At 32.5% G+C, this 14,978-nt stretch overlaps 1 protein-coding gene across 1 annotated transcript; it reads left to right on the top strand.

Moving 5' to 3' along the window:
- Window positions 1–103: 103 nt before the first annotated feature.
- On the top strand, window positions 104–13,804 carry LOC131847652 (lysM and putative peptidoglycan-binding domain-containing protein 2). The gene is made up of 4 exons (XM_059197272.1): window positions 104–313; window positions 407–693; window positions 9,482–9,706; window positions 13,014–13,804. The coding sequence occupies exons 1-3, from the start codon at window positions 143–145 to the stop codon at window positions 9,687–9,689; spliced, it is 666 nt and encodes a 221-aa protein (XP_059053255.1). The 5' UTR covers window positions 104–142; the 3' UTR covers window positions 9,690–9,706; window positions 13,014–13,804.
- The last annotated feature ends 1,174 nt before the right edge of the window (window positions 13,805–14,978 follow it).

Here is a 14,978-nt window from a genome sequence, read left to right as displayed (position 1 = left end):
GCTATCTATTGGTAAATAGCGTACAATTTCAAGAAGCTGACATCTGCAAATGACAGCTTATCATTTGTAACTAATTTCAGTTCGCATTATTTCAGGTTAGTGGAATACGCTACGCTGTCATTTTTGTATACGTACGTCAAAAATGGAGGAAGAACGTCTCTTCGATGAGAGAGTATCAATAAGAGAATCCGCAAGACCTCTCAAAAAATATGGGAGTACATGCAATCACATGAAGAGGAACGATGAATATATTAAGCATATGCTGTCTAAAGGCGATACGCTTCAAGGAATCGCTTTGAAGTATGGAGTAACTGTAAGTGAATACACAAAAATAAAAGTGGAAGTCCTTAATTACAAGCTTTATGAATCCAGAATAGTTTGTCATTTGTGTTGACATTGGTTGCAGATGGAGAAAATAAGAAGAGCAAATCGATTGTTTGCATCGGACAGTTTGTTTTTAAGAGAGTACCTATTGATTCCTGTGACTATGGATTCTCCTTTTTATGAGAATGGTGACCGAGTTACGGAACCGCCCCCACCGAGCCATCGTGCTTCGATTGGGGGTATGCCCACCAGAGATTTCTCTCCTGGTAGCCCGGACGAGAAAAAGACTTTTGACGACTTTTTAAGCAGATTGGACTCTTCACTTGCTGATATAAAAAAACATGTCGAGAAAACGAAGGAAAATAGCGAGTGAGTATTCTTACATCTTAAATATTTGATTATACATAAAACCAGCTAGTCTTATACATTCTGTAGACTTACTACTTCCAACAATTTACTCACAAATTAAATGAATAGCATGTATTTTATTTCGTTATTTAATGTTTTATGAAAAAGTATTAATTAAAAAGAAATAATATGATGCACATGTTACTTTAGACTTTATCAGGTTAACTGTTTGCCTTGCTAACAATAAACATAGAAATTATTCTCTAGAATTGTGGTCTTACAGTAGACATTAATGTATGTTTGCTCTAGTGAAACATCCTCAATCACATCTCATTATTTTTCTCATAAATCAATAGGATTTACTTTTTGACAATGTATAGTCAAATATTTAATTATTTGTGGAATTCAGACATTAAATAAATATGTGTAGGTGCTAGAAATTGAGAGTAAATTGTGGCTCCTTCTGATAAGTTTATTTGTATATTTGATAACAGCACATTTGATATTCAGGCTAATGTACATTTAGTATATAGTAGTTTACCACAGAGAATTATTATCATATTAGTATCTTTAATTCTGTAAATGTACCCAATTGTTAAAGTAAATTGTTAGTTATAATTTACTTACTTAGTTATATATTATTTTCCAAACATTATTTGATATGCATCTGACCTGAATATAAGTGATCAGTATTATGAGTTTAGCCTTTCAACAACTCAGTCACTGCTTTATTCCATAGTGGTAATGGCTTCAATTAATTCATATGATATTGATATAGTCACTAATCATAATATTTGTTGTTTGTGGATGATAATTCAATGGAGAACTCATCTATGTTAATGATAAATACTGGCAGGGCCCATGTACACATATATGTATAACACATGTGTTTTATTCTCACTATGGCTCAGATGAGAGGGTAAATGAGGAGAATAGAGTTCATATGTTCACATTGTTACATAGCCTATAGTAATAATCAGAAATTACCTGCAATAAGCAGAAATTAACTGCAACAGTTTTCAGGGGGATTACATTAAGGTATACCTAACATGGTGCATTATTAGCATCGGGGTCACTATTAACAGTATCTTTCCCCAATAATTTTAGTGTACAGTGGTGGAGACCCTCAGTGGTCTAGCCATTTAATACACCACCTTACGAAGAATTGAGTTGTCTATGAAGAATTGAGTCCACTTACCATCATAAGATGGTCAGTGGACTCGATTCTTCATACAGTGCAAACATTTGTATATCTGTGTGTTTTCTTGGAAATCATAATATGTGCAATATTGTGATATCTAAGGGAACTGTATGGTGATCAACCTGATAGAGAGTACATTGCTAGCAATATAGTGAATATTCCCTGTTACTGACATTTAATTAAGCCTTTAACATACACTATGTTGGCTCCATTGTTGATGTTCTCAACTGATATTAGGTACACATTGATATGTATACAGAATTGATAAGGGTATGAAGATTGACATTTCTATACTAAGATTTGAAAGGAGCCCCTTATTACATTTGTAATAATGGGTTTTAGAAGGCATTGTATGTGATATGTATATGCCTATATTACACTAGTAGTTAATCATGACTTTGTTTGTCTTTTCTTAAAAAAAGCTATGTGTGTATAATGTACAAGTGTATGAGCATGGACATTCTCATGATACAATCTTATGGATGATAATGGAATGGTGCACCCACCTGCGCTATTGATTTACAATTTACACCAGTGGACAATAGTAAGATGGGCATGAGGGTCGGGTCAGTTAGCCCATTATGGTAAATTCACAATGGTTTCCACATGGTGCTCAACCTAATATGGTACATTGCTAGCAATGTGGTTGTTAATCTACATTACTAACGATCCCTATATCATGATAGGGGTATTCCCCCCTATCATGCCCCTATCATGATAGGGGGGAATACCCCTATCACGATACAATTAATCTTATTCATTAAGGTCCATTCATCTATTTATAAGGTAACCGGGTAACAAACAGACAAAAATACTTCCGCATTTGTAATATGAGTATGGACTAAAATATAATATTTTATTTAATTAAACTTTACACTGTTGTTATTAAATGCTGCTGTTGTGGAAATTTTCGTGTAGACATTAGTATTAGATTAGAAACTTTTATTTACTATATTAAATGTTGACTTGTGAAATGTTATTACTTTGTTCATATTAGTGAAATAAGACGAGATTGTGGAATGTTTACTATTTGTCCGTCATTTATTTCATAATACATCTTCTTATTTTTTCCGCCGGAATATTTCATCATACATTAGGGAAACAGCAAGAAGATCGTTCCAAGGTGTAAATAATCTACTTGCTCGTATAAACCAAGTATATTACTTGGTTTATACGAGCAAGTATATAAAGTAATTCTCTTATCTGTGATATAACCAATTGTTTTAAACTATGTTTTTTATACATTCATCTTTTCATTTTTATAATAATAAAAATTAAACTAATGACTGTCTGTACATGGAAGATATATGAGGGACTGTTATTGCTGGACTTTATCAATGTAACAGACCCTAAAACAATGATTGTTAGGTTTTCTATCTGTTTGTCTGTGCGTTTGTGCACGCTAATTTCAGAAACGGCATAACCGATTTGTTTCGGATTTTCACTACTGTATTGTGGTAAGCTTCATTAAAGTTAGTGTTTGTTTTGTTCCAATCGATTTATCTACTAACAAAAATGTTATTAATAGTTTTTATTCCGAACACCACGAGTCGCGGTCTCAGTTTATAACAAATAATAGTGGGATTGTTAGTAATTTGTCCTCATTGGTAGCGATGTAACTTATCAGGTCGACCCTGGAAACCATAATGGTTAATTTTGGATCAATCATATTATCATCCTTCATTGGTGCACCGTCGCCGTATATCGTTAGAGCAGGCGAGGGCACCATATCATTATCATCTATCCTTCCGAAATAAATAACAAATAATAAGATGACAGTATTTTGTAGATATAATCTATTGACTGCTACATAACATTCAATCAACATGTTAAAACTTGACCATGAAATAACAATTGTGATGCAGATTTGACGCTTCTTATCATTCCTGATAACTTTGTTAATAACCTTCACTATTGAAAGTAATGCGCAGTTTGTTTTAACTACTTACTAAGTAGGTACCTAATTGTTTTGTAGTATGATATAAAAAGTCAACAGTAATAAATTAGTTCCTAGTGACTGAAACTATGTTATTGATTATGAATAGAATTATACCTACTGTTTTTGATAGATAAACTATCCAAAATCATCAGAGAATCGTGTCGTTAATCCACCATCTTAGTTTTTGTTTAATATAACATAATAATCTCAGGACAAATCACACAGCGCCATCTAGACCCAAGCTAGCTAAAGCTTGTGTTATGGATACTGGATAACTGATACAAATACATAGATATATATTTTTTCGTAAATACATACATATTATACATAGAAAATACCCAGACCGATTCAAATAATCGTACTCATGAATATAAATGTTTGTGCCGTGCGAGGAATCGAACCCGCGACCATCGGAAGTAAGGCGGAAGTAAGTAATTATTATTATTATTATTATTGTTATAATAAATGGTAATCGTTGCCTACATACATGAGGAGTACCGTCATTTGAAGGTGTGGTACCTACTTAATGATCATGCTTTACAAAAGACTACTACTCCACTGCTTTATGGCAAAGTATACTCACAGATGACTTCTCTTACCGATGAAAAGAAATATTATCCATCAACGGATCCTGTGCTGAATTAGGTGTAAAAGTGTTCTGTATTACAATGCAGGAGCATTGTAATAACCATAAACTTTTACACCAAGTTATGGTCTTTTGTATCAAATTCTATTTAAACCTGTCTAAGCATGTCTGTATAACAAACATCATTGTAAAATTTCATTTTGACATGTAATATTAGTGATAACATTTTAATTCAATTCCCTATAAAATCACCACTTAAACTGCAACGTTATCTCTCACTTTATGAGATATTACGATAAAGTATTTATAGATTAGGTGATATATCATTGACCATTTGTGATTGCTTTTTAAAATTACGCATTATTTTCTCTAGTATGTATGACATTATATAATCTGGTATGAATGAATATTATCTGTATATCTATGTAGGTATGTGGGGTAATCATTTATTACTATATAATGCTATCAATGTTAATGATAATTATTTTACTACAATTTGCGTAAAATAGTTTTATAATTTGTAAAGACATCTGGCATTCTTTATTTATTTTGAATAAGAAATTGTCTGCTATTTTATTTAAATTTAGTATCGTATGTTTGACTGTACAAACAAATGCGGGATTCAGCCTAATTGTAATTTAGTAAAACATTATAAATTTATATAAACAGTAAATTATTGTTACAATACAGTAGGTATTACGTGGTCATTTATAATTGTCATAGGTATAAGGACTATATTTATGAATCAATACTATTCAATTTACATTGAATGATGTAACAAATGAATAATTGTTATTATTAAATATTCTATCCGCCCGTCTTTCCTTAGGTTGAACAGCGGTCTCTATATAAAATAACATCACATTATAAATTAAGTAATTTGAATAAAAACCCGCTGCATTGTTGCCTGTGTAGAAGTTCAATTCAATACAGCATAGTATCTCAACTGACAATGTGAGCTGTTACTGCTGGGCACGGATCTATATCGATAACAGAATATTGACCTACTATTACTTGGGTTAATTTTTTTTTTGTTATCTTGCAGTTCTGTCTTGTACTTTGTTCCACGAGCCTTATACAGTATCTAGTTGAATGATCAATTTAATTTTTATATTATTTGTTTTAATTTGGTCCTACAGCTTTGTCTCAGGCCTGTCTTTAAATCGCTAAATGCTTCTGTTACTTAAAAGTATAAATAATTTTAAATATATTGTATACATAAAATACATTATATTATTAAAAAGGAAAGACTAGACTGCTGTTGATCTCCCGTGGTGTCTGATTCTAATTTTGTGACAATTCATTAGAAAGAATTACGTTTGTCTTTTCAATATGTAGCTGCTTTACATCACAATTACTGAATTAATTGCTTTGGACTGGTCTCTTTTCTTTGGTCTGATTCACATGAATCACAACAATTCTTACCACCATCAGTAAGCTGTCACGTTTCAGCATTCTAATCTATTCCTCTAACCGCCTGTAATATAGACTGTATTGAGTTTTTGCACGTCTCGTGATTGTGGTTTCCTCCAAGGTTGTGTTGTTACTTTCACGCTGTTCACGTGACGTAGGTATTATGGCGTCGTCTTTGTGCCGTGTAACCTGGTGCCGGCACTGTACGCTATCATTCCGTTTTATCTATTTACAGATATTCCTACTAAATTGACATAGTGCACAGCTTGTATTTTTCCATAAATGTTAGTCATTTGTGGAAATGTACAAAGTCCTTTGAAAAATGTCCGTTATGTTATATTAATGTAGTGAAAGTTTGTGAAGATGTTAAATTAAAGATTGTTACACAATCACTGGTGAATCATATATAGATTCACATATTACTCTTTCATCACATTAAATTTTATATTTATACATAACGAAAGCCGGCGATGACATTAAGTTTCTTAACTATAATGAACTGTGCGGAATGCGGAATGATGACGAGGTTTTCAGGGATATCTTCCTAGACTATCTGTTTCAGAGGTGTACTCTGAATTATAAATGTATATATTGGCAACCTTGATCTGCATTAATGTAATTATTTCTCTTTAGTGTTTGATTTGATTATTGATTGGTGATCAAATGTTTATTAAAAATAACATTGGTGTGTGGGTTTTTCTTATGGCATTATACTGATTGTATCTATCTTCACGTTGAGTCTTTTATGGAGTATGCATAATTCTCTAATTGACCTTATGCTGTAGACTTTTATTCTGTCATATAAATTTTCTTTTATTCAATTTCATAAATCGTATCACGCATACATTTTGGTTTTGGAGACTCCTGGTTCCCCTCTGAAATATTTATGACGATCGTCATTGACATATTGATATTGTTAAATCAACGTAATATACATTTGTGTAACATGAATTCATTTGAATATTTATGTTTTTTCGTTGGATGCATGAAAGTATTGCTTTATTAGCCTTGATTTTTCATACTTGTCAAAAAAATAACAGAAAGTGTTTCTTAACTTTTCTATATGTGGCCGTGTTAAATGTCATGACTCATGTGACGCTTAATGGCCAGTGTACACAAGCGTATCGAGGTCAATGACCCCGTTTACATCAACATAATATTGTTATCAATAACATAGAAGCCGCTGACCGAATTTCGTTCTCTTTTCAGCATAGTTATTTGAATTTCGACATTAGATGTTATCTTACTTTTATTTTTTGTGAAAGCTCACTTTATTAGTGTCAATGAGATTTTTACTTAGTGTAATAATGTAAAATTTCATGAAACTGTATTGTTAAATATTAGCACCGAAATTTTTAACTTTTTCGAATACAATTCCTATTTCCAATTAGAAGATGCATTAGTCCACATTGTTGTAGGTTGGTGCAGATGAACCAATGTTTTAGTACATTTTTCTGTAAGAGAACTACATGTTGATACATTTATAGATTAAGAGTACGCAGATTCGTCATCTGCTTCATCCTTATTCCATTTATTGGGGTCGGCGTAATATGTTTTTCTCTTCCATTCATCTCTGTTGACAGTCATCTTGTTATTTGCTCCCTTTCTTACCATATCATCTTTCACACAATCCATCCATCTCTTTTTTGGCCTTCCTCTGCCCTTATAATCATCTACAATCATACATAGAATACGCACTACAAATGTTTTTGGGCTCTTGTAAAATGACATATTATTATATACAATACTATAAATGCATTTGCTATTAGTAATTTGGGCGTCACCTGAACCATACTATAACACGCAAACTATAACAGCATACGGAATACGATACAGTTTTGGTTTTCTTGAAAGTAATAGGTACGAAATTAGTCCCTGAAAGGGACTACAGAATACATTCTCATTTTATCTACCGAGGTGGACCTTGTAAAAAATCTCAACTATTTCATCCGCCATCTGATTTTTGCACTAAGAAAAAAGCAATGTAAGATACTTGTTGGTTGTTAAAATTAATCAGTAAATTTAATGTAGTATTCAACTTTATATGTAGACAGAGTTTATCAACAGTAGTTTCTTCGACCCTTCTAATCTAGAAATGGAAGAGTGACATAAACACTAACAAACACGTTTGTTTTTAATATCTTACAAATTTTGAAAACTTTCTCTTGTATTTGTATTGTCTAACCTTTAGATAATACCTATTATCAACAAATCTATTTATACTCCGGGAGACTGCATGATACCATAAAGACAAAATAGCTTCTTACTATTTAACAAAAATGATGGTTGGAAAAATCCATCATAGCATACAGAAAGTATTATAATAACGTGTTATTAGACCACTTTTGTTTTCACTACATCATCACGTTGACACAATTGTTTTCCCACATTTTCCTACTGCAAATGACACTTTATGTGATTGTAATAAAGCGGTGATTGCAATGAAAGACTGTGACGGAAGTCTTGAATAGCCAATTGGTACGATACTTATGAGATCCAGCTAAAAATATGTGGGCTGTTTTATGTCCTGTATTTCCTTTTATAAGCGCGTGTATAGGTAGGAATATTAATGCTATTTATAAAGTAGTTATTACAATATCACTTATAATATAGTATGCAGAGAAATTATATGAAAATAAATAATTTATTTATGTTTATTAATTTTATGGAACTTCGGAATGGCTCTCGATGGGTACCTATGTGGTTAATAATTTTTATTTCATATGTGAGAAATAAAAGTATATACCCATGCATAGCTAGGACGGGCAGCTCGTTTTTAATATTATGAATGACAGTAGTAAGATTTGTTTTACTTGAATTCAGGATGAAAAACTACATACTGAAATATAATACATATAGTCTAACGTGCTTTAGAAACATACAGTAGTAGTATTTTTTTATTTGGTTTAGTCTAATGACATGTTACTTAGTTCTTTTCACGAGCTCGTACTTTATGTACAGCCAGTTCTCTGTAAGTGGCAATTTTCGTTTATATCACAGAAACAATTTCAGATGATAATGATCTGAACATATGGCATGTTCCCGAGCCATGATATGTAATAATATATATCTATAGTACGCATACAAATTATTGCTTATCTGTATACTACCATAATGAATATTGTAGATGTGATAGTTTGTGAATTTTATCATTCAATCGCTGATAAATATGTAGACTAATATGACGAGAATTTGGAAGTCTCGGGTAGCAAATAAAAAACAAAATAAATGCGATTGTTGAGTTTCTTGCATATTCTTACCTAAAGTAGCTAGGCGTACTGGAAAGTAGAGTGTTATACCAGATGAGAAATTGTCAACTGCATATGTGGTGAATACATGAACCGATATCATTTATATTTAATATTTCTCCAGTTATATTTTAATACAACGTGGCAGAGATCCTACTGTTTAATGTACTGTTTAATTTCGGATTTGGGTTCGGATTAATTTGGTTTGATACCAGTATTTCAATAATAGAAATTTGGATCAGTAATAGAGCTGACACTAAAAACATTGAGTGGTTTTTAGTGTCAGCTAGATTCGAACTCTTGACCTTTGTTGATCCAAGTCAGAGCAGTAAACAACAAGGCCTCAAGACTAACAAATTATCTAAGTTAAAGAATGAAGCCATGTTGATTCTTCAATTAAGTGTACATGTTTCATCTTACAGATTTGTAAAAGACCTCGAGGGAGACTATGTCAGGCATCGTCCGACCGCGAGGCTCCGGCAGTCGGCCTCCCTCGGTGCGTCTACGTCGTATAACGAGGTGATACCGCCGCCTCTACCGCCGCCATCGTCGGTGCTAACCCAAGGCCGCCGCGTCGACAACTCGCTCAAGCGCCTCGAAAGGGCACACGACGATCTGTTTCAGTTGTAGCGGCCGAGGCAGCGCAGGTCAGCATCATTTTCTTTTTATACTACTACGGAGGTAAACTAGCAAATGGTTGGTAAATGGTTATCGTAAAAACCCCATGCTGTAGTCTCGTGAGAGAACCTTACCTTTACACTTAGATTGTGGAATGAACTTCCTTAAGACCACTTAGCTTCGAGCGTGTGTGGATGAATTCCCTATCGATGGCGAGCGGAAATCGATAACTAAACTTTTTGTACAGGTAGACATGAATATCATTTCTCGTACAATAGGGTATGAACCCGACTGAGTTTGAGTCAATCGCTCAGTCTCGGCCGGTTTTCTACCCGAACTCTACGAACGGACTTTGAAATCACAGCGTCAAGGGTCAATCCGTTTGTTGTTACTCTTTAATTAATAGAAGTTTTCCGTCGAATAAATAAAGGTAATAAAAAACATATAGATTGATGCGTATATCTTAGTAATATTATAAACGTCAAAGTTTGTGAGTATGGATGTTTGTTACTTTTTCACGCAAAAACTACTGAACGGATTTTAATGAAACTTTACAGTACTGTAGCTTTAACATAAGAATAGCACATGGGCTATTATTTTAAAAGATATTATGTAAATTGTGCGAAATATAGTGTAATGCAGACGAAGTTGCGCGGGTCAGCTAGTATATATATAGTTCTACATTTTTTTATGGCATCAACACATTGGTGATCATTCTTGCCGTCTTGCGTTAAATCATGAAAGAATACCGCGTTCATTATGTTTATAAACAATATTGTTAATTGATAATATATCAGCTGCTGATGATGGTTTAGTTAGCCATATGATGTGTCTTAATGGCGATAATTGTTTTATCAACCATTTGGTGTACAAATATGAAGTTTAATGTAAGAAAGTCCAAAGAAAGGTTATATTGATTTTTAGTTTTTAGTGGCCAGTATTTTATTTAATTATTTTAATAAAAGATATTTTCTATAAATAAAATCCTTTATCCTACAAAATTCCGTTCTATTCCGTATATTTCTGTGTATATTTCCCTAACTTTGATATTGGCTAAATGCGAAGGCAAAGCCAAAGATGGAGGAGAAAAAAAATACATCCATGTGAAGCCGGAGAGTATTTTATTTTTTTAATATATTCCGGAATACTACGTATCTTTCACTTTGACTATGAAATTCTGAGATACACAATTCAAAAATGGAATCGGACTTATACCAATATTACCCAGTATTGTCTGCAGATTGTTCGTTGAAGATGTGATAAAAAAGTTATCTAGACGACGGCTGGACCGATTTTAACAGGACTTTCACTTGCAGATAGCTAATGTATAACATTTTCAGGAGTAATTTAAGCTACCTTTTTTAAAAATTGTATTTAATTAAACATCCAGTTAAGTTCCACATGGACTATGTTGCGGAGCTTGTTTTGTGCCAATGAATTTTATGAAGATGCTAGATCTTCATAAAATACATTGGCACAAAACAAGTATAATAAATAAAAATTATTCCTCATGGACGATGTTGCGGAGCTTGTTTTGTGCCAATGAATTTTATGAAGATGCTAGATTTTCTAGCACTTGTTTTGTGCCAATGAATTTTATGAAGATGCTAGATCTTCATAAAATACATTGGCACAAAACAAGTATAGCAATAAAATGCCCCAAAAAATTGTTAATCTTTTCATGTCACCGCTGGCGTCTAGATATTGGTGCTCTAAATTGTCACCGTCTGAACCAGTGTTTCCCAATCTTTTTAAAGAGATACCCATCATTAGCCTTTTTAAAATTCTTATGGCCCGCCTATATAATATACATAATTTTTAATATTAAAACATTGCATTGTTCAGTTTAAAAATTTAAATGATAGGTTTTACACTGAAAGTGATTATTAATATTACACGGAAACACTGGAAGTAATGCTTCAAAAGGTATAATGTAAAACTGAAATTCTAATTACAAATAATTATAATAAAGATTTTTCTGTATTCATTTATTATTTTCAGTTAGTAATAAAACAATTATTGTTTTTAGGGCCCTGAGCGAAAGAGTTATTTGTGTCGAGTTCAATTTCGAATAGCCCTCTAATGGGGCGTGGGCCCCACGTTGAGAAACACTGGTCTAAACCATAACCATGATGACTAATGACACAGCGATATAAAATTAATTTAATAGATTGTGTTGACACTAATTCGCTATCGTACGTTGGGTTTCTTGTTAGTGGTACTTAATAATTAGTCAATATTTAAGAATATTTCGCCTGATATCAGTATTTTTAATTGACATCACCGTTTGAACGTCATTTCCGCTTCAAATACCACACTGTTTACTCACGTGTTAAGGTTATATTAATCTGTGGTCCTATGTTATAATAGTGTTTAGCCTGATATAGCGCGCGTTAATACAAAACTGTATTAACTCAAAAATGACGAATTTTGGAAAATCGACTTTAAACTTAAACTATTAAAGTAGCAATTTGTGTTTATATCAAGGTATTTCTTATATATTTTTTTAGCGATGATGGAATGTCTGAATGATGGAATATCTGTACTGCTTCAATTTGATGTATGATGATGTATATAACACAAATGGATGGGTAATTAGTAATGTGTCGTATTTTTCGTGTGAACCCAAATATCATATGACAGCTAATATAAAATGTAAACACGTCTGTCGTTAAACATCATTTTCTCGAAGTAATAGCGGGTATATTACGATCGAGGCCACCAATAAAACAGACGGGGGAGGGGGAGAATAATGATGCAATAATGAAATAATTCCATCGTGGTAGACTTTGTAAAAAATACGTCGAAAATGAGACAAATGTGCGTCGAAATTTTATACCGTACTACTACGGCGAACTTGTTCCGCCTTAGAATTAAATGTGTCAAATGTTTGACAGGTACGAATTGTTTGTATGAGATAATAAATTTGGTCTTATTATTTTTCACGTATTTCGTTCATATTTTACACCTTTTATTCCCTAAATATTTCAAAACAAAAATCAGCCAAATCGGTTCAGCCGAGATCTGTTCTCAAATTTTAGTGAGACTAATAAACGTCATTTCATTTTTATATATAACTAACTGTGCCTGCGGTTTTACCCGCATGAAATTTAGCCTATGTATTATTTTGATGTATAAGTTATATTACTGTAAAATTTCATTAAAATCCATTCCGTAGTTTTTGCGTGAAAGTGTAACAAACATCCATACATCCACACTAACAAACTTTCGCGTTTGTAATAATAGTTAGATATGTCATATGATACGGTTTATTATAAGCTTTGAACACATCAATAAGCGGTCTTATCTCTACAAGTACTCTTTGTAATTTTTCAGATATGCGCGGTTCCAGTGAGCGCGATGGTCCTGCCCTGTGACGTCACAGCGCCCGGAGTCATCGCACGCGTTCGCAGTGCGGACGTCGAGGCAAAGAACTGATATAATCAAGTACATGGTGTATATGTGAGCCACATGGTGATATTAGATAGTAAATGTGTTAAATTGTATACATAGCGTCGCTTGTTACAATAGCGGATTAAAACGACCTCCAAGTTAATTGGGTTCTTTACTGAAAATTAAGGCCTGTTCAGATATATGAAGTTATCTGTTTTGATAACCTAGTGTACATTGTTGGTATGATTTTTAATTCCGATGTACGGTATTGGTGTTGTATCAATAGTAATTGTTAAGTTAATTGAAGAATACAAAAGTTTTGTAATATAAATGTGACCTGTATATATTATTATTGTATATGAATTATGTTTTCTATAACATTTATTGATCAAGAGATGTTATGAACTATGTAATTGCTCTTATAATTATATAATTGCTTATAAATAATGTCCTATTGACATTATAGATTTTTTAATACCGGTAATGAATAATAATAATAATTATTTACTAAATACTTAACAGTCACATTTTTTTATATAGTAAAGAATCCATTTTGTTTATATTCCAATTAACTGGTTTTTTATTTTCGTCAAAATTAGTATATAAATAGTGCTCATATCTGAATATTATAAATCTGACCGTTTTCTGCTGCTGTAATTTCATATATCTGTATAAGGACTTAAATTTATCACATTCGTTATTTGTAAACGACTCATGAAGCAGTAGTAAAAATTATGTTTATTCTATATTTAAAATTAAAAAAAAAATACCTGGGATTCAGCTCGGATAAGGTAAGGAAAAACGAGTAATAATGGTAAACATAAAAGAATGAGCCCGTAAAAGACATTTCGAATAGTCTTTGGTTTTTGGTCGTGCGATAATGCGATTCTGTCTAGAGGCCCTTCTATTTTAGGAATCTGTTACATACATCACGATTTGGCATACAATTAATTTGTTGGTACTACGAATAAGCCGCTTTCAACGCGAAATTTTACCAAACTGAGGGAATCATCCCTCCTCTCAGTCCTCCTTCTCTCCTCCTCATCTGTCCTCGTACAAAAGACAAATTTCGTAATTGACAATCATGTCAATTACAAAATTTGTCTTTTGTACGAGGACATTCTTTCTTGTACTACTTTTTTACTTTCAAGGTTAGTTAATCATGTTAAGAGCATAATTATCTTTAGAGCGTATACTCTTTTCTTGTCACGAAGAGCATACCTCTTTGTTGCGTATAGATTTAGTCTTGGAAAGAATAAATATTCTTAAGTTTCTTGAATACTATTTGGTATGTTTACGATCTACACTATCTACAGTGGGCCTAATTGACAAGTTCAGTAAAATTCAGGCCAAATGAGTGAATCCTACCGATTATGGGCAGTAACGTGACGTTTGTAGACAGGTTCCTATGTTGGATGTGAGTGGGGTACAGCAAGATCTGGAGGGAAGGGTGTGTTCCGCACGGGTCTCAAGTTAAGAGGCTTGAGGTCATTACCTCCCGTCGAATTCTGCTATTTTTCATTATTATATTTCTTTTAACATTATATAAAAAATATTTTCAAAATCATGTTTCACCAAACACTGTATTTAATAGTCTATAACAATTCCTTAATTAAAAAAAAAATATTTCTAGAAATCTGGACAATTTTAATGCATGTTGGTATGAGAAACATGTCCAACGAATTATTTTTCTAATTAAACATTACTAAAAAACGCCTCGAAATATCAAATTTTTTTTAAAGGATAACATAACGTGATAGATAGTTACGCTGTATTTATGTAGCACGACCTCTTTCTGCGAAAAAAATGCATGTATAATAAATAGTAAATATTGTTCTAAATTTTATTAATTATATATATTATTTAATTGTTGAGTTATTTTGTGCACGGATTTATTGTTATATATCA

Source organism: Achroia grisella, unplaced genomic scaffold (genome assembly GCF_030625045.1).
Source record: "Achroia grisella isolate CSIRO2021 unplaced genomic scaffold, CSIRO_AGI_Agris_v1 utg540, whole genome shotgun sequence".
Classification (NCBI taxonomy): Eukaryota; Metazoa; Arthropoda; class Insecta; order Lepidoptera; family Pyralidae; genus Achroia; species Achroia grisella.
The sequence above is the reverse complement of the archived record's forward strand: the minus strand, read 5'-3'. Positions and strand labels throughout refer to the sequence as shown.

What these genes read in the sequence shown, in the direction of transcription:
- LOC131847652 (XM_059197272.1), top strand. Translation starts at nt 143, where the DNA reads ATGGAGGAAGAACGTCTCTTCGATGAGAGAGTATCAATAAGAGAATCC. An exon ending in CTTTGAAGTATGGAGTAACT is followed by an intron (nt 314 to 406) that starts GTAAGTGAATAC and finishes CATTGGTTGCAG; the next exon opens with ATGGAGAAAATAAGAAGAGC. An exon ending in AAAACGAAGGAAAATAGCGA is followed by an intron (nt 694 to 9,481) that starts GTGAGTATTCTT and finishes TTCATCTTACAG; the next exon opens with ATTTGTAAAAGACCTCGAGG.